The sequence below is a fragment of the Brassica napus genome, chromosome A1, assembly GCF_020379485.1.
Source record: "Brassica napus cultivar Da-Ae chromosome A1, Da-Ae, whole genome shotgun sequence".
NCBI lineage: Eukaryota > Viridiplantae > Streptophyta > Magnoliopsida > Brassicales > Brassicaceae > Brassica > Brassica napus.
Window position 1 is genome coordinate 13899224 of NC_063434.1, and position 18916 is coordinate 13918139.

Below are 18916 nucleotides of genomic sequence, written 5' to 3' on the forward strand. Positions count from 1 at the left end.
AAGTCTATTAGCTATCTTAGCACCTTTAACAACAAATGTCTTTGGCAAAGTATACTAAAAGCCTAGGAGAGTTGTCTCGGGCATTTCATCGAACACCTTTCGGGTGAGAAATGCCTAAGGATCAACAACTGAGTGGCCAACTCAGAAGATGCATTATGATTACTCTACTAGCAAGGAAATATGAATGATCTACACTAAAACATCCTAACTCTAACCTAATCACCCTTAATCTCCCTAACCCATGAATTCCAAAGGTGATTACTCACTAATCTCCATGATTCCTCTTAAACCCATATTGGATTTCAGATTAATCATGTAAAGAAATAGATAAGAAATCAACAAGAACACAAGAACATAACAATCAAAATCCAAGAGATGAACTTCTCAAGAGAGTTCTTGTTTATTTCTCAATAGATCAAAAGATAAAAGATAATCTGCCTCTGGTGGCTACAAAAGATGTTTAAAACATAGGTTTTTCCAAGTGCAAAACGTCCAAAATAAATTGCAAAAAGGTCCTTAAGAAATCATGATTTTCGGCAGCAAAATAACGCGGAGCGACTTGCAGGTGTCGCTCCGGGAAGTCGCTCCAGGGCCGATTTTTGGTGTCTCCGGGCGAGAGGTCGCGAGCGACTTTGGTGTGTCGCTCCAACGGGTCGCTCTGGATCGGGAGCGACCTTGGTAGGTCGCTCTGAGAGGTCGCTCCGGGCTTCGCTTCTTGTCGTCTCGCCATAGAGACGCGAGCGACCTCGGGGTGTCGCTTTGGGAGGTCGCTCCGAGAGGGGTGTGAGATGCGAGCGACTGCACGGGGTCGCTCTAGCTAGGTCGCTCTGAGAGGTGCTTTGGAGCGACCTCATGACGTCGCTGCGGAACCTCGCTCCCATGCTCTGCTCGTCCAATGATCACCTGTTTCACGTCCTTTAAGCTCCAAATGCATCCAAATGTCCCCAAGAACTCCATGTGGCACTCCAACACCTAATGAGGACAATGAATGCAAAATGCAACCTAGACATGGCTAAATCCTAATCTATATGATGAAAATGCTAATGGATGAATGGATAAAACAATGCAAATATGCAAGATATCACTTGTAATCCTTTTAACCGCATAACTAAACAGAACCGAAAACAAAAAAAAAACCACGTATCAGTTTGAAAACTCTAGTTCAACTAAACTCAACCTATATATACGTACTATGTGCATTCTGGCGCTACGCGTCAGGGTCTAATAAGTTGTAAAGGATTTGTTGATCCATTTGGTATTGGTTAGTGATAGTAATATATTTGTCTGTTTTGTAGTTATTCAGGCAAAATATGAATAGCGTAAGTTGTTTCCCACTTATTAATGAAGTAAGAATAATATATAGGTGATAGTTGCACCAAAATTAATATAATTTGGATAATAAAATGAGTTTGTATCTTTACATATATCAAGTGAAGGCTTTATTTACCGAATCAAGGACACCTCTAATCGACACATACTTTTTAGAGATATATTTTCCAACCAGCACATATTCAAGCTGTGCTTCTTTCGTGATCTAGTTCTGATTTATTTAAATATAACTTTAACAATACCACTCATAGGCGTTGTGTGGAAGTGAGTGCTTGCTTAGGTTGGATTTTCCTAAGCTTGGGCTGCAAGTTATTCTTGTAAAATGATGTGGGATTAGAGGAGAATGCATGAGAACATGAATAGTCATGAAAACAAGAATAGTCGAGTTTATATGTATATGATAAAAAATTTAAATAGAATTTTGGTGTCAAATTTTTACCTATCGTTAAGGTTGAATTTGTTGGAGCTTGGATTGAAAATTATTGTTGTATAAGGACGTGGGATTAGGGGAGATTGCATGGGAACAGAAAGAGAAGGGTTAATAAGTATATAATATTATTGATAAATTGAAGTTTTGTTTGAGCACTTTAGAAGGGAGGGTGTTTTTTCCTTTTAAATAAAATGGAAAGCAGGAAACAAAGCATAGAGCTACAAAGTCAAGATGAACATAAATCTAGAAATTTGTAATGGTGAGAAAGAAAAATATCTAAATGGTGAGAAAGAAAAAGAAAAATATCAAAAAGAAAAATATCTAAATGAGGACAAAAGTGACAGAAGTGATATTGGAAATTATAACCCAATAAACCCTTTTATTTATTTTTATTAAGTTGGCATCATAGATTACTTTCTCTATATACCAGATAACTTATTTTGTGCGAAGCCACTGATCAATGCAAGGAAAATGGAAATGATGTCTGCAAATAAGAGAGCAAAGATTGTTTCCAATCGTTGTAATTTCTGAAGCATACGATGCATATATCGTTTCCTCTTCCGTAGTTGGAGGCCTATTAGTACCCTCTAGATCGGTGATGATCAGATCAACGTCTAGTCTTGATGTTGCGTTTTGGTTATAGTCTTTGATAGTTAGAGTAACTTGAAGATCATTAGCTAAGATATTGTTGTCGTCTCTTACTTCATTCATCACGTATTGGGTGGTTTCTTCAATAAGTATGTTGAATTGTGGTGGTGAATGTCATGGTATGTTAACATGTATTCCATGCTCTCAGTCATTAAGTCATTAAAATTACCTTGGCTGTCGATGATGGATGGTATCTGAAAATCAATTACAGATTGTTGTGTGTTGGGTCTGTGGATGTAGACTTGGAGTGTTTGCTTTGGGTTTCCACATGTAGATCTTGTTTGATGTGAGAACCGATGAGATATAAGTGGTAGGTTACTCATTCTTGGAGTATTTGTGGGGGCATAAAGGTTTTGTAGAATTGTATTATACAGGGTGAGGTTAAATAGATTATTTCATTGTCTTTTTCTAACGTTGGTTTTAAGGATCATTTATTCATGGGTGTTTAATTTTTTAGAGTTATTTGTTTGTGTTGAATTGATTTCTTTTAATGTGTTATAATTTTGTTTTTATCTAGACTATGTATTATTTTCATATTGTGTTTATTTGTAAGAGACTTTCATAGTATTAGTTGTTATGTTGCATTTAGCTCTAGTAGTTATGTTATTTTAATTTTAAATTGGTAAACAGTCTATGGTTTAGCTAACCAAGACACTTGTAGTATCTATTGTAAAGTTTGTATAGGGAGTGTTGATTTATAACCAATTGAGTTATAGCTAAGCTTTGCATGAATCTTATTTGAGTTAATTTTATATAATTCATGGTTGCAGTGGAATATTTTGTTTTGTTTTTTTCGGAGGATGGGTGATAGAAATATAGACTGTTTTGTCATTTTATGAGTTTTGTATCTGTAAATATCCACTTATGAACATGTTATGTTGTTTAATTATTTGGTTTGGTGGTTAATTGTTATATGAATTTTCCATAACATATACTTCATTATCGGTCATATAGTTTCAATATACTAATGAAACTGATTCATACATTGATAAGAAAAGTCTAGTTGTTCAATCTACTTGAATAAATTTGGTATACACGTTTTTATAAAAACATGCAAACGCTAATCGGTTTTTATAAAAACATGCCCTGGTCACATTATTCAAAATAAAGAAAATACATAGATAGAAGTGTTGCTGCTTACTTTACTCTAGGTAAATAATAGAAGTGTTGGAACTGATCAGTTTCTTTTCCGTAGACGGGAGACTAAAATGTTTGCACTTTCCTCTTCTTCTTGACCTTTCACCACGTGTACATTCATCATAGAAACAAGGAGCAGTTGACTTGAACATCTCAAACACTTACTTGGTTGGTTTAGATTTTGAATAACGCGTATTCAAATAAGCAAATATGCTTCAAACACGATCTTGAAAGTACTCACTACCAAACATGAGCACCAGAGCTATATGTAACTTCAAGGAAGAAATTTTGTATAAATAATCTTGTAGAATGATGAAACACCATAGAAAACATCTCAATGTGCTTTGAGCTGTAGTAGCAACATTTTCGCGTCTACTAATGCCAACTAAAATAAATTGATCATTTAAAACTAAAATGTTGCAGTGGGACTCATGCTTTAGCTTATCAGACCATTTTATAATAACACGGTTAAGTATGGAAAGCTAATGACTAAAATATGCTTTTGAATGTAGCTCTCCGTGTCTGCCAAAAAGACATGAAAAAAACATATTAGAAATTGTTTGTTTTTATTTATTTTCCTACTCATGAGTCAAGGTTGGTGATCTAGAATTGATCACTAAATACAAACTTTTTGGCATGGCCTACATTTATATACACACAATAAACGTTCAAAACCAAAAACAAACCAACAAAAAAAGAGAGAAACACACAAACAATGAAAGATGGGGAAGTAAGTCAGATACACCAATCAAAGATGAAGAGAGCTCACTTCATCAACTTTCCACTCTCCTTCTTCATACTTGTACCATCTCACAATCCCTTCATCATTCTCAGTCCTCTGACACATGACACAAGTCTCATGCTCCATACAAGTCAAGAACCTCTTCAGCCTCGAAGCTTTCTCAAGTATCGTCTTATCCAGCTCTCTAACAATCACTTTCTGCTGCGGTTGCCACACGCTGTACTCCACCAGGTAAGAGTGCGATATGTTGAGCACTTCAAGATGAGGTAACCCGTCGAGGATCTTTATGAGCGCTTCTCGCTTGATGGCAGAGCATCTAAGGCTGAGTGTTTTGAGGTTAGGGAGGTAAGTGATGAGCGTGTTGGCAAAGAAGATCTCGAAGGGTCCCATGATCTTGAGCTCCTTGAAGTTCTTGCAGTTCTTGGCGATCTCTGTTAAGAGGTAAGGCGGGTTTGCGATGCTAGGCATAGTTAGTGACTCGAGATCTTTCCAGATCCTTATGGCTTTGCATATCCCAGTCTTCTTTATCCTGTTCCAAGCCGGAAGGACGATCCGTCTCAACCCTGGACACCTACAAAAAAAGATTTCAAAATATAAGTAAAGCTGAATCTAAAGACTCAATTAAAACTCGTTACCTCTCTGCAGTGTAAGTAAGCTGATCATCACTCAAGAACAAGTTGAAATGGAAAACCAAGGCCCTGGTGTTGCCTCCACTGAGATTCATGGAGAGTTTCAGGATGCGGGTGAGGGCCTCATCGGAGCGACGCTCCACGTAGACGTAAGGCTCTAAAGGGATCTTGATGAAGCTAGATCTCATGTGGGAGAGATCAAGAGTCTTCCAGAGGATGGGATCGCAACAAGCAGCTCTCCAACCACTACAGACATGAGCTAAACCCGAAGTCAACTCAAAGATGCTAAACTTCTGGAAGATGCGGACTAAGATGTCAGTGTCCAGCTCTTCCCATCTACTCCCTCGACGACTCTCATACCCTTCTTCCATTTCTCTATTGCTCTAGTACCCTAACAAAGAAGGTTTAATCAAAAAAAAAACTGTTCTTAGTATCCTTCACAAGACTCCATTGTTAAATAGGGAAAAATCAACCCAAAAAAAAAAAAACGGAAAAGAGGAATCAAGTGTCTTAATTCTCTAAATAAATATGAGAGATTGTAATCAATCAATGCAAGAAAGAAACTGAAGCAAAGAGAGAAAGACACAAACGTCAGCAAAACTTGTCACAAACAAACAGAGTATTAATTAAAAAAAAACCTCAGAGTCACAAAAACGAAAAGACTTGTCCAAGATCGGACAATTAACTCAGAGAAACACGGAAGGACCAAGATCGTTAAAACACAGAAAGAAACCGAACTAATCAATCGAAAGCAGAGTAATTCGAAAACAGAGATGACTAAGATCGTCTAAAACTGAGAAAGAAACCGAACTAATCGAAAACAGAGAGAGAGGAGTAAGATCGAAAAGCTCTCTCTAGCCATGAACCGATCTGATCTATTGACATTCCTAAAATTGAAAACGTATAAACCGACATAGATCTCAATTCACAAGCAAACTAAAAGGATAAGATCAAAGAAGAAGAAGAAAGCTGAAAGGTGAAAGACAGACGCAAAGTGGTGGGGGGGGGGTGAGAAATTTAAGAACCTTGGAAGAGCAAATAATCGTAGGCAGCGACGACGACACCGTAACTCATCTCTTTCTCTCTCTCTCTCTCTCTAGCCGATGAAAGTAGATATGAAAAGAAAAAAGAGTGTGTTGTCGTCACAACGACCCGGTTTTGATTTTTGGTTTTATTTTTTGATTGTATTTTTTTTGTTTTGGTTCGGAGAAAACCGGTTTGTCTAAACCCAAACCCTTAAAATCCCTGAAGACAAAAAGGTAATTAAAATCTGACGGCGCAAAACACACTTGAGTGATCCAACGGCTTCTACGTAACGTTGTTAGGTGGGTGACATGTTATGAACGGCTGCGATGCAGTTTAGACGACGAGACAGAGTTAGATAAAACGAGAGAGAGAGAGAGAGAGAAGCAAAAGTAATCTCCTTTGTTTCGTTCGTCTTCCGCTACCTATCTCTTTCCCCAGACGGGCCGACCATTACAAGAGTCTCTCTCGCACTTTAGCCGGTAAAACCTAAAACCCTCTTCTCTGCCTCTCTCTCTTTTCCTGTTTCCATTAATCTTACGAGAGGTTTCTGTTTCTGTTTCTGTGTCGTGTTAACTTTGAAGGGTAAAGGTCAGAGACTTTTTATTAAAATCTTCAGGTTGTTCCTTTAGGTTCTCTTGTATTCAGTTGAGAAAAAAATGTTTACTTGGGGATTAGGGTTTTGTATTTGTTCAAAGATTGTATGCTTTGGTTGCTAATCTCACTCAGAATGACTGTTCTGCTTTTAGTTAGTGGACTGAGTTATGCATCTTTTGTGCCAGAGAGAGAGAGAGAGAGAGAGAGCTCTTTCTATAAACTGGTTTAAGAGTATGATTAGCTTCAATCTCTCTCTCTCTCGCTTCTTTTTGTGATGTTTGCCTTCTCTAGCCAAAACTTTCTCTTCTTCTGGTGTTGTCTTTTATTTTTGGTCTATAAGAGCTTACAACTTATGATTTACCGTTTACCCAATGCAGCCTCCATCCAACTCTCGCCATCATGGCTAGGCTCTTGGCTAATTTCACAGCCCGTCCTTTACTTGGTCCCGGAAGACATGTTCAGTCCGACGACTATAGAAAACCAAGACGATGTGTGAAGATGATGTACACTTCACAAACGCCGGTTTTGAGCATCCAGAGCTTCTCAGGGTTAAGGTCTGCCAATGCAGTGGATCTAATAGCAAGGCCTGCTCATGGTTTCTTTAGTAAAGTTAACCTTCAAATCTCTTCCCGCAAAGGAAAAGCGAGCCGATGTGTGACAAAAGCCATGTTTGAGCGGTTCACCGAGAAAGCTATCAAGGTCATAATGCTGTCTCAAGAGGAAGCTCGGAGACTTGGACATAACTTTGTTGGCACTGAGCAGATACTGTTGGGTCTCATTGGGGAAGGGACTGGAATCGCTGCAAAGGTTCTTAAATCCATGGGGATCAATCTTAAAGATTCTCGCGTGGAGGTGGAGAAGATCATTGGGAGAGGCAGTGGATTCGTGGCTGTGGAGATCCCATTCACTCCTCGTGCAAAGCGTGTCCTGGAGTTGTCTCTAGAGGAAGCTCGACAACTCGGTAAGAGCCTGTCCTGGATCTGTTTCTGTATTACTTTAGCTTTTTAGTCTCTTGCTAATTTGGCAACCTTTTTGTTGTTATTTAAACTATAGGGCATAACTACATTGGGTCAGAGCATCTTCTGCTTGGTCTTCTTCGTGAAGGGGAAGGTGTTGCAGCTCGTGTCCTGGAGAATTTGGGTGTAGATGCTAGTAACATCCGGACGCAGGTAAATGCATCAATCTGAGTCCTCACAACCATGTTTAGTCTTTGGAAACAGTTTCTTGATTACATTTTGAGTCAGGTTATACGTATGGTCGGAGAAAACAATGAAGTGACCGCAAGCGTTGGTGGAGGATCCAGCGGAAACAGCAAGATGCCAACGCTAGAAGAGTATGGGACTAACTTAACTAAACTAGCAGAGGAGGTAATAAAAATGGCTTACTTAACACTCATCTTGAAGAAACTCTCAAGAAAGTGTAATGTTAAGCTTTTGTTTTCCACTTTCTATTACAGGGAAAACTAGATCCGGTTGTGGGAAGGCAGCCACAGATTGAACGAGTGGTCCAGATCTTGGCTCGGAGAACCAAGAACAACCCCTGTCTAATTGGAGAACCTGGAGTTGGTAAGACAGCAATAGCTGAAGGACTAGCACAGAGAATAGCCAGTGGTGATGTTCCTGAAACAATTGAGGGGAAGACGGTAAACAAAATATTCTCCCATTGGTTCATTTGTATTGTTTATAAGATGCTGAGAAGAGTGTTTACCTTTACTTTCCAGGTTATAACCCTTGATATGGGTCTTCTAGTGGCTGGAACAAAGTACCGTGGAGAATTCGAGGAAAGATTGAAGAAGCTTATGGAGGAGATCAGGCAAAGTGATGACATCATTCTGTTTATCGATGAAGTGCACACTCTGATCGGCGCAGGAGCCGCTGAAGGTGCCATTGATGCTGCCAACATCTTAAAGCCAGCTCTTGCCAGAGGTGAATTGCAGGTAAAGGAAATCCTCATTCTTTCTATTGGTCAAAATGTATGTTAACTAAAAATGGAAACTCTTAAGTTTATATTATTTTTTATTGTTGTAGTGTATTGGTGCAACAACGTTGGATGAGTACAGAAAGCATATTGAGAAAGATCCTGCATTAGAGAGAAGGTTCCAGCCTGTGAAGGTACCTGAACCAACTGTAGATGAAGCTATACAGATCTTGCACGGTCTGCGTGAGCGTTATGAGATCCACCACAAGCTCCGGTACACTGATGAAGCCTTGGTTGCTGCTGCGCAGTTGTCTCATCAGTACATCAGGTACTACTTGTTTCTTCCTGTTGTCAACACAGTTGATTACACAGGTTTGCATCATTTACTCAAGTCCTGTTTCTTCTCTTGAATGAATAGTGATCGGTTTCTTCCGGACAAAGCGATTGACTTGATTGATGAAGCTGGGTCTCGAGTTCGACTACGCCATGCTCAGGTTTATTATCAGCAGATTGTCTTTTATATCTTTTTGAGTTTATTCAGAGTGGAATTGTGTGTATGTTTAGGTACCTGAGGAAGCTAGGGAGCTTGAAAAGCAACTCAGACAGATCACAAAGGAGAAGAATGAAGCTGTAAGAAGCCAAGACTTTGAGAAGGTATCGTCTTCGAGTTTTTGTCTTACCGTCTATAAACCCAAGATTGGTGTTTACAGTTTCTTCTCCAACAGGCTGGTTCTCACCGTGACCGGGAAATAGAGCTTAGGGCCGAGATAGCTGCAGTTTTAGCCAAAGGCAAAGAAGTGAGCAAAGCTGAGACTGAAGCTGGCGAAGAAGGAGGACCAACTGTCACTGAATCCGACATCCAACACATTGTCTCCACCTGGACAGGAATCCCTGTAGAGAAAGTCTCGTCCGATGAATCTAGCCGTCTTCTCAAGATGGAGCAGACCCTTCACACAAGAGTCATTGGCCAAGACGAAGCAGTCAAAGCTATAAGCCGAGCCATCAGACGTGCGCGTGTTGGACTCAAGAACCCGAACCGCCCAATAGCAAGTTTCATCTTCTCTGGTCCAACCGGTGTGGGGAAATCAGAGCTTGCCAAAGCCTTGGCTGCTTACTACTTCGGTTCAGAGGAAGCAATGATCCGTCTCGACATGAGTGAGTTCATGGAACGACACACCGTCTCAAAACTCATCGGTTCACCTCCTGGCTACGTAGGGTACACGGAAGGAGGTCAGTTAACTGAGGCAGTTCGACGCAGGCCTTACACGCTTGTCCTCTTCGACGAAATAGAGAAAGCCCATCCTGATGTTTTCAACATGATGCTTCAGATCCTAGAAGACGGGAGACTCACTGACAGCAAAGGAAGAACCGTTGATTTCAAGAACACGCTTCTGATCATGACATCGAACGTAGGAAGCAGCGTGATTGAAAAGGGCGGTAGAAGAATCGGGTTTGATCTGGACTACGACGAGAAAGACAGCAGCTACAACAGGATCAAGAGCTTGGTCACTGAGGAACTGAAACAGTATTTCAGACCGGAGTTCTTGAACAGGTTAGATGAGATGATTGTTTTCAGGCAGCTGACGAAGCTGGAAGTGAAGGAGATTGCTGATATAATGCTTAAAGAAGTGGTGGTGAGGCTTAAGGACAAAGAGATTGAGCTTCAAGTGACCGAGAGGTTTAAGGAGAGAGTTGTAGATGAAGGGTTTGACCCGAGCTACGGTGCGAGGCCGCTGAGAAGAGCGATAATGAGGCTGTTGGAAGATAGCATGGCGGAGAAGATGCTTTCAAGGGAGATTAAAGATGGAGATTCAGTGATTGTTGATGTTGATGCTGAAGGAAGTGTGGTTGTGTTGAATGGTAAGAGTGGAGGTGGTGGTAGTTTTGCTGAAGAAGCCATGGAAGATCCTATTCTTGTCTTGTAGAAGGAATGAGAATGTGTTCTAGAGATTTTTGTTTTAGTTTTTTCTCTTCGATCTGGATATTGATTGCTTGTGTTCTGTTGCAGTGTTTTTTTTTTTTTTCCTTTTCACAAAGCTTGTTGGACCTAGATTTGCCAAAATAAGAACACCAAAGCTTACACAATCAAGTGTGTGAAAAAAAGGATGGCACACAGATTCTATGTGAAATAATCTGCATCGAGATCGTGATTTGAAGAAGTAGGTGATGGAAGCTGATCAATTTCTCTCCGAGAAGCTTCCCATAGCTGTTGCTCTGTCCCCAGTTTCCTTAGCTCTATCAATCCTCTTTCCACTATAGAAGAGAGCAAAATCGAAACACTTTAGTTTCATCATTAAGGTTTTCAAGTAAAAGTCAGGAGTGGAAACGAAGTGTGATTGATTGTACCATCTAAGGAATCGTGAGAAGTCGTAGATTTCCCGCTGCTACGGCTGATCCATAGAAGGAGACGTTCTTCTTCCAGACCGTGTAACTTCGCTCTGCCCCAGAAGTACATCAGCCATCTTACATAAAAAAGGACACATTATTATGCATTTGCTGAGTCTAATTTCTTTGAGTGGAGGCGTTGGGTAATCTTTTCTTACATGTAGCTGAAGTAGTGAACACACTAAGAAATGAAGCAAAAATGGTTTCGATTTTTACAAAAGTTAACTGGGTTGTTACTGTTTTATTTAACAACTCGTGTACTGTTTGGATGGTTATGGTTAAAATTACTATTTTTGGATTTAAACTGTTTGTTACAATTTTGTATAACCATTCAAATTTGATTAAATATAGTAATTTTTTTGTCAGAATAACAAATAAAAGTCTATCGAATCCAAATTATTATTTTTCAAAATTAAATAAATTAGTCACTAAAGAAAAAACAAATCTATCAGATTCAAATTAATTCTATTAGAATAAAGTAAATTTGTGGCCAAAATAAAAATAAATCTATCAGGTTTTAATTAAATGTGTCAAAATAAAGTAAACTTGTTGCCAAAATAAAAATAAATCTATCGAATCTTAAGTAAATCTATCAAATTGAAGTAAATTTGTGGCTATATAAAATTAAATCTATCGATGCTACATAACTCTATCAAAATTAAATAAATTTGTGGCCAAAGAAATTAAATTTGTGGAATCATCACTAAATCTGTCAAAATTTAATAAGTTTATGGCCAAGACATGACAAATTTATCAAAGTAAGTTTGTCTAAGGAATAAAAAAAAGAAAAAATACTTTATATATGTTAATAATTGATGTTATGGCTAAGTTATTGAAAAATATAATATATATTTAGATGAAGTAACCTATTTTTTTAAGAAATGTAAGAATCGTTCTCGTGACATATGACGTTGATCAAATGTTATAATGTTTTCAGACTAATATATAAGGAGAAATTTCATAGGATAGCATTTTTTAAATTTTTGACACAAAAATAGTTCTCAGTGAGAAAAATGACCAAAAAAGGTTTTATTAAAGAGTAAAAATAATATTTAGACTTAGGGTTAACTAATCTAGACTTAGAGTTTAGAGTTAATGGAGTAAAATTTTGAGGATAATGTTTCAAATTTTTTAAAACTAAACTAAACTAAAATTTTTAAAATAATATTTTAGTTATTTTCTGTGTTATGCTATTTTTGTAACAAAAAAATGATATTTGATAGAATTGTCCAATATATAAGTGTTCTCTCAGTTTCTTCTGCGTATAAAGGACGTCGTTCGTTCGTGTTCACTATCCTGTCGTTTTTTAAAACTAGGCAGCATTTAGAGGCGAATCAAATGGGCTAAGAAGCAATGAAGATTTAGAGGCGTTGCAGTCCCTGCAGAGCGGATTTCAGAAGTGCATAGTAAGTAAAAATCCGATTCGTGCTTGTTTCAGTGATGTCACTCGGAATCAATCGAATCTTTACTTATGATTTGTTGATTTTATGGGAGACTTTCAAAAAAAAAAGAGAGTTTATTTTGGAATGATGTTAGAATGCAAATGGCTTGGGACTAGAAGCTGCTGCTACCGGTAGAGATTACTGTAAAGTATCAATCAACTTCCCAAAGGATACTATTCTCAAATGGGTATTTATTCTGATTGGTTACTTGGCTTTGTTTGTTACATTGAAGCTTGTCTCTACTGAAGGAATATTTGTACTGTGCCCTTGGTTTAATAATGTCCAATCATGCGTTTATCTCTTGTCTGGTTTACAGGAAGAATACCCAAGCATGCGTTTATCTCTTGGTTGGTGGCCTGGAACAGATTGGCAACTCGAGACAGGCTTAGAGCTTGGGGTCTTGAAGTACCTCCAAACTGTCTCCTTTGTTCCGGTTGTGAAGAGTCTAGACAGCACCTGTTCTTTGATTGTGTATACAGTTATGAGATATGGATGTACTTCTGCTCACGCATCCAAGTTAATCCTCCCACAGGGTTTGAAGATTGTCTCAGGTGGCTAAAGACTTCTTCAACAGATCCTAACATCCTCTTGATCATAAAACTCGTCTTCCAAGCGGTTGTGTACATGATTTGGAAGGAAAGAAATAGTCGCCTCCACTCCAGCGTGAGTAGACCCCCTCAAGCCATCATTCAAGAGGTTAAACAAACCATCAGACTGAAACTTGATCCCCTATCTAGGAACATGAGAATCACAAGCAGCTCCTCTCTCACTTATTTGGGTACTTGGTTAAGTATCTTTTAAGGGCATTGTTAAGTCCCTGCACCTTTTCTTTTTTTGGTAAAGGTAGGTCTAAAGGTTTGTATTTTGTTTTTGCAAAATAAATAAAGAGATGTTTCTTAAAAAAAAAAAAAAAAAAAAAAAAAAAAATAATGTCCAATCAATAGAAAGATCCCAAGTCTGAAGAGCTTGAAGGACTATCATATGAGTTTGACTTGTGCGAAGCTGTTGCTACATGGGAACAAGTGGGTATTGCTTCTGCACTCCTTTAACTCTTGTTTTAGTTTTTTTTTTTTTTTTTTAAATGGGAGTTGGTTGACCAGGTCAGGAATAGCAGCTCTACGCTACTCACCAAGGAATACATTGATGCCTTACCAAATGGATGGGAGGATTATGCATGGCGCAGAATCAATAAAGGAATACAACTGTACGTGTTTACTCACACGTTTACACCAGGAATGCTGGGCTATCTTCTTCCTTCCTTGTTAGTCTGGTCTTAATGAAACTCCAACTCTGGTGCAGTAATCGTTGTCAGAATAAATCTTTATGCATCGAGAAGCTTTCGTCAGTGCTTCCTGAAACACCACCATATTTCCCCGGCAGTTTGGGCGATGTGCTGTTATTGGTAACTCTGGTGATCTTTTGAAAACAAAGTTCGGATAAGGAGATAGATACTTACGATGCGGTTCTTAGAGAAAATGGTGCTCCAATTCAGGTTAATATTGAATCCTTTTTTTATCTAACTTCCAGTTTCTTTTGTTCCCTCTCTTGTCTCATCTTCATTTCCTTGGCATCGACTTTTTGTTCCCTCTCTTGTCTCAGTTTTGATCTAACCTCCAATTCATTGGTTGCCTCTGTTATCTCCAGAACTACAAGGAATATGTGGGAGAAAAAAGTACCTTCCGTCTTCTTAATCGAGGGTCAGCGAAAGCCCTTGACAAAGTGGTGGAGTTGGATGGTACTGTATAAATGTTCTCTTGTTTTCTACTCCTCCATGGTTACGCCATAGTTGGATTCTCTATATTTATTCATTTTTGTGTGTCGCATTTTCTACTGCTTGCAAATAGATACTTCATTCTCTTTGAAACTTATGCAGAAAAGAAGCAAGAGGTACTGCTAATAAAAACAACAATACATGATATCATGAACAGAATGATTCGGGTTTGTACATCCGCACTTATTTTATCCCTTACCTCGTGGTTTTTGAATATCTGAAATCAGTTCCTCATTTGAGGATTCTTCCTTCCTTCCTTCTCTTCAGGAAGTTCCAATAAACAATCCTGTCTTCACGAGCGCTGTAGGTAAATGTGAGTTAGAGATTGCTTTGCTCCATGTCGAATTCCATAGCACATAATCAAGTTCAATATTATAATCTCATGTGAGATCTTAAAGCTCAAGTAAACTTCAACATTATCTTTTGATCATAAGTTCATAACTTTCCATCAAGGGTTACAATATCATAACATATTGTTCTATTCATCAACGAACTATCTATTATACACAAAAGAATATAAACTCAAAACCTTGGCCCGAGAATCTAGAGCTATCTCCTTGAGGAAACACTCTTTGCCGGACTGTCTCATCATATTTGCCAATGTATTCTCAGTGTCACATACCGAAAAGCTTCCATGTGATCACATGATTCCCATATATCCTCCAGAGTTTATGCTTCTAACTCAATACATAGATGAACTGAACAAGTTTTGACATGTCATATGGTAAACTGATCATGAGCTCAAGTTGTCATCAATGATAAAACAACGAAGCAATATATTCCACGTAGCAACACTTGGGAGAATCCTTTCACTTATCATCCTCTCCAGAATAATAACTGCATCTTCCCTACAATTAGAACTGCATAACCCCCATATCACATTTGTGTATGAGATTACATCTGGCCGCCACTTTCTTCCTCCACATGAAGAAACTTGATCCAACATCTGAACAGCCCTCTCAGCCTTCCCTAGTTTGCAATACGCTAATACTATCATATTCCTCGTTATCTCATCCGGAGACTTACCATCAACCACCATTTTCCCTGCTAGCTGCAGAGCTATCCCTGGGAGACCTGCACTGCATGACCCATGTAAAAGCGTGTTGTAAGTAGACGAGCTCCACTCCACACCTCTCATGGATATCTCTCGGGTGAGACTATAAGCTTCTTCTATCCGGTTTGCCTTTGAGAGCCCATCTAGTAGCTCGTTATACGTTATAATGTTGGGAGGACACTTGTATTGCTGCTCCATTTGTATGAACACTTTCTCTGCCCAGTCAAGCCTCCCTGCATCGCATAAGCCTTTGATAAAGGCATTGAACGTCGCCACAGAAGGAGCACAGTTTTCTTTGCACATAATCTCTATAAGAGACTCAGCTTCTCTGAACTTGGAGTGCCTACAAAGAGCTTGCACCATGCTTGTATACACCACAACGTTTGGGGAGCATCCACTAGTTAGCATCTTGTTCCATGTATCAACAGCGCCATTGAGGCTACCTCTTTTGGCAAACCCGTTGATGAGAGAGCCGTAAGTTCTGATGTTTGGAGAACATCCGTTTCCTTCCATGTGTGCAAAGACAGACAGAGCCTTCTCCATATCGCCATGGGAACAGAGTCCTTGTACCAAAGTATTAAACGCTACAACGTTCGGTTGCAACTCAAACCCTCTGATCATCGAACTCCACAAGTCTAGAGCATCACTGCTCGTACCTCTCACAAAACAACCCTTCACAAGAGAACTCAACGTATGGACATTTGGATGACACCCTCGTTTCAACATCTGCGCCAGAAGCGAGAAAGAGAGCTCGGTCTCTCCAAAACTGCAAAGCGCGTTGATGAGTGTAGAGTATGAGATAACATTAGGAGATACCCCCTTCTCCCCCATCTCTCTCATCAGCTCAAACGCCCCTTTGTAATCACTCTCTTTGCATAACCCATTAATCAAAGCGTTATAGACGCTCACGACAGGTTCAAATCTTGCGGCGAGCTCCCTGCCTTCCTTCGCCATACCGAGCTCACACATAGACGAGATCACCGTGGTGTAGCTCACAGCATCAGGAGAACAGCCTTTATTCGACATCTCCACAAGCAACTTCTGAGCTCCCTCCACCTTACTGTTCTTACACAAAGCCTTGAGAAGCACATTGTAAGTAAACACATTAGGCTCAAACCCATCTCTCTTCATGTCTCTATAAACCGTATAAATCATCTGAATCCTGTTCTCACCGAGTAGAGTATCCAAAACATGGTTATATATCTTAACAGAAGGATCACACCCGAACTCCTTTATCCTATAAAACATCTCCACGGCTCGTTCAGACAAACCCACTTGCCGGTACACGCTAATAACATTGACAAACAAATCTTCGGAACACTGGAAGCCTTGGAGCTTCATCTGCTGCAGAAGGTACTGAACACTATCCACCTGACCGTCCACCGCTAGCTTCCTGATCATGACCTCGAATGTCAAAGGCGTGTGCTTGAAGAGATTTGAGTTGGTAACGGATTTGAAGAAGTGCAAAGCCAAGGGGACACATGGCTCTTGTCTCAGCCTCTTTACGACATATGACTCTTTGATCTCCGTTGCTGGGTTTGGAGCTTGAGGGAGGAGGTTCACGTTGAGATTTGTGTTGAGGACGAAGGGGATGATTGGTTTTTGAACTTTTAAGAGCAACGAGCATCCTTCTTTCAGGTACATGGATGGCAACGCAACGAGACCGGAATATAAAAAAAAAGATGAGAACTTTTCTTGCAAAGGAACACTTGAGAGTCTTCTTTTTTTCTTCTAAATTTACAGACGGAGCCGATGATTAGATTGGCCGGAGGAAGCCATTCAAACGGCGGCGTTTTCAGCGAGGGTTTTGCTCGGATTTTGTTTTCTTTAAAAAAAAAAAAAGCAGGAATTCGATAGGTAGTGAGAAGTTAAAGGTATTGATGAATATGCCCCTCAACTTCTACTAACTTTACAAAATATCTATTTATTGTTGAAAAAAATCATAGATGATGTACAATGGCACACTAACTATTAATGAATGAACATAGTTACAAAAACATACCTAATTTAAAATGTTGTTTAAGAAACTATGTAACATACTTGATCTGAAATTTATATATACAATTTGTAAATTTTGTAAGTTTAGTAATTTCCAAATCTAACTATCGTAAATTTATAAGTTTTCTTAGATTTATGTCTTTGTATTTTTACACAAACATCTTTTTTAAAATTCTCTAGTTTTTTTTTGATAAGATTGATGTTAGATATGACCTTCCGAAGACAAACCTTACAGTCAGTTGCAACCTACTTTCTCTCCCATTTCTCATTTAGAGCACGTCGAGGTAGCTATCACCAAGGGTCATATTAGCTTCGTAAGAAGCCAAACGAAGATCCTTCACATGTTTAGCCGACGAAATTTTGATCTGCGCCTCCAGCAAAGAAACCCTCTCGAGGGCTGCTTTTCTTTCATTTCCAGATCACCGAGCTTCGAGAGAAGTGGCTTGATTCCCAAGCTTTTCGGCATCATCCATTGGGGCATAGTTGGCACATTCTCGATCATGAGCCAGATTCAAACTGAGTTTCAACTCCCTTACGACCTTCTTGAGTTTTTTAAGCTCGTCATCACACGGAACATCCTTTAACATTTGCTCCACAGTCGCACCAAACTCATTATAAGCCTCCATAGCTTGAAAAACAACCTCATTTAAAGGAAGATGAGTACAATAGCGAAAGCAGATATCAGATCCAAGGGAGGCACCTTGGCATGAGCAAAAGCCATCTTCACATAGGTGTCACATTCCATCATATTCCAAAGAGACGGCAACGGACTACCGACAGACTTGAAGTGCCTTACTAGATGAGCAACGCTATCCAGATCTTCAGTGATGAGGCAATCTTTTACCTTATAGAATTGCCAATGGAAAGGTCTCGCGCCAGCACCATCACTCGACGAGCTCGAACTCAAATCCGTATTAGCAATTTTGACTTTCTTTAGTGGATGATCTCGACCACCAGAACCCAACAGGTTAATCGAATTCGTACAAACGACATCCACTGAAGCAACATCACTGCGGCTGCTAGGCTTGGTGTCACCACTAACTGACCATGGGAGACGTGTTTCCTCTCTTAGTACTTCCATAAGAGAATCACTCACATGGATCTCTTCCGAACCACCCACACAAATCATGCTATGAATCCTTTCATATTCCTGCTAGCTGGGCTTCTTCCATGTAGCCATCATTTTGAAAAAATGATGATGGGCTAGAAAGACAAGTACATCCAAAGGAAGGTGCGGCTGCGAGATTTATGGCCTCAGAAAGATTGCGATAAGGAAGAATTATACCTAAACGATGGGGATCATATCCCACAAAAATCGATGGAAATTATTGAAAAGCTCAGCGAAAAAAATATATTCAAAGATTGTAAGAGATCGAGTCAAAAGAATAACCTCCACAATCATCGGAGAAGATGACTCAACAATAGTAGTACCCCGAAGATCTCGGGATTGGCAACCTGCAAGAGAGAAGATCACGAAAGCAAGGCAAAGAAGGTGGGATATAAAAGGAAGATGAAAAAATAGAAAAAGGGCATTCCTAACGTTGCAGCTTTCACCCCTAACATCGACCTCGACTTCACCTTTTGTTCTTCGACTTTAGTTAATCCCTTTCTGTATCTGATCAATCCTTGTAACTTTTTAGTTTTTTTATATCAATATATACAAAAGTTTATTTTTGTCGACTTGAATTTGATTACAAAATTGTGTTATGAGGATATTGTTACCCACATAATTCTTCTTCCCTACTCTTGTACATATAATCACTACCAAATACCCATGGACAAATGTAGAACATATTGTTAGTGGGTGCATATAT

The 18916-nt window shown here is 39.2% G+C and overlaps 4 protein-coding genes and 2 long non-coding RNA genes across 9 annotated transcripts; 3 read left to right on the forward strand and 3 right to left on the reverse strand.

Moving 5' to 3' along the window:
• Positions 1-4091: 4091 nt before the first annotated feature.
• Positions 4092-6068, reverse strand: LOC106447520 (F-box/LRR-repeat protein At3g48880). 2 transcript variants are annotated; one of them, XM_013889460.3, is made up of 3 exons: positions 5941-6068; positions 4922-5306; positions 4092-4857 (listed from the first exon to the last, which is right to left on the reverse strand). In XM_013889460.3, the coding sequence occupies exons 2-3, from the start codon at positions 5284-5286 to the stop codon at positions 4293-4295; spliced, it is 930 nt and encodes a 309-aa protein (XP_013744914.1). In that variant the 5' UTR covers positions 5287-5306; positions 5941-6068; the 3' UTR covers positions 4092-4292. The 2 variants fall into 2 exon arrangements, with proteins under 2 accessions (XP_013744914.1, XP_048632763.1); XM_048776806.1 differs by having other exon boundaries at positions 4922-5308; positions 5766-5973.
• Positions 6069-6286: 218 nt separating this feature from the next.
• On the forward strand, positions 6287-10537 carry LOC106447528 (chaperone protein ClpC2, chloroplastic). Of its 2 annotated transcripts, none has more exons than XM_013889473.3 (10): positions 6287-6420; positions 6913-7496; positions 7589-7704; positions 7780-7902; positions 7992-8177; positions 8256-8471; positions 8563-8780; positions 8871-8946; positions 9017-9106; positions 9178-10537. In XM_013889473.3, exons 2-10 carry the CDS (start codon positions 6935-6937, stop codon positions 10375-10377), a joined length of 2787 nt encoding a protein of 928 aa, XP_013744927.2. In that variant the 5' UTR covers positions 6287-6420; positions 6913-6934; the 3' UTR covers positions 10378-10537. The 2 variants fall into 2 exon arrangements, with proteins under 2 accessions (XP_013744927.2, XP_048632741.1); XM_048776784.1 differs by lacking the exon at positions 6287-6420 and adding an exon at positions 6468-6529.
• Positions 10538-10618: 81 nt separating this feature from the next.
• Positions 10619-11726, reverse strand: LOC125607107. The gene is made up of 2 exons (XR_007338418.1): positions 10799-11726; positions 10619-10705 (listed from the first exon to the last, which is right to left on the reverse strand). It is a non-coding gene; the product is annotated as an uncharacterized LOC125607107 (long non-coding RNA).
• Positions 11727-12114: 388 nt separating this feature from the next.
• LOC106376634 lies at positions 12115-13156 on the forward strand. Of its 2 annotated transcripts, XM_013816733.3 has the most exons (3): positions 12115-12243; positions 12374-12466; positions 12596-13155. In XM_013816733.3, exons 2-3 carry the CDS (start codon positions 12463-12465, stop codon positions 13078-13080), a joined length of 489 nt encoding a protein of 162 aa, XP_013672187.1. In that variant the 5' UTR covers positions 12115-12243; positions 12374-12462; the 3' UTR covers positions 13081-13155. The 2 variants fall into 2 exon arrangements, with proteins under 2 accessions (XP_013672187.1, XP_048632785.1); XM_048776828.1 differs by having other exon boundaries at positions 12133-12466; positions 12596-13156.
• A 226-nt stretch (positions 13157-13382) lies between these two features.
• LOC106361361 lies at positions 13383-14014 on the forward strand. Its single transcript, XR_007338420.1, has 2 exons — positions 13383-13771; positions 13924-14014. It is a non-coding gene; the product is annotated as an uncharacterized LOC106361361 (long non-coding RNA).
• Positions 14015-14448: 434 nt separating this feature from the next.
• On the reverse strand, positions 14449-16928 carry LOC106447540 (pentatricopeptide repeat-containing protein At3g48810). The gene has a single exon (XM_013889490.3). The coding sequence runs from the start codon at positions 16746-16748 to the stop codon at positions 14784-14786; it is 1965 nt and encodes a 654-aa protein (XP_013744944.1). The 5' UTR covers positions 16749-16928; the 3' UTR covers positions 14449-14783.
• Between the last annotated feature and the right edge of the window lie 1988 nt (positions 16929-18916).

Excerpts from the sequence above, each read along its gene's own strand:
- LOC106447520 (XM_013889460.3), bottom strand. The coding sequence starts at position 5,286 with ATGGAAGAAGGGTATGAGAGTCGTCGAGGGAGTAGATGGGAAGAGCTG. Across the intron at positions 4,858-4,921 it reads CTTACTTACACTGCAGAGAG|GTGTCCAGGGTTGAGACGGA; the intron begins GTAACGAGTTTT and ends CTTTTTTTGTAG.
- LOC106447528 (XM_013889473.3), top strand. The coding sequence starts at position 6,935 with ATGGCTAGGCTCTTGGCTAATTTCACAGCCCGTCCTTTACTTGGTCCC. Across the intron at positions 8,178-8,255 it reads AAACAATTGAGGGGAAGACG|GTTATAACCCTTGATATGGG; the intron begins GTAAACAAAATA and ends TTTACTTTCCAG. Across the intron at positions 8,781-8,870 it reads TTGTCTCATCAGTACATCAG|TGATCGGTTTCTTCCGGACA; the intron begins GTACTACTTGTT and ends TTGAATGAATAG.
- LOC106447540 (XM_013889490.3), bottom strand. The coding sequence starts at position 16,748 with ATGTACCTGAAAGAAGGATGCTCGTTGCTCTTAAAAGTTCAAAAACCA.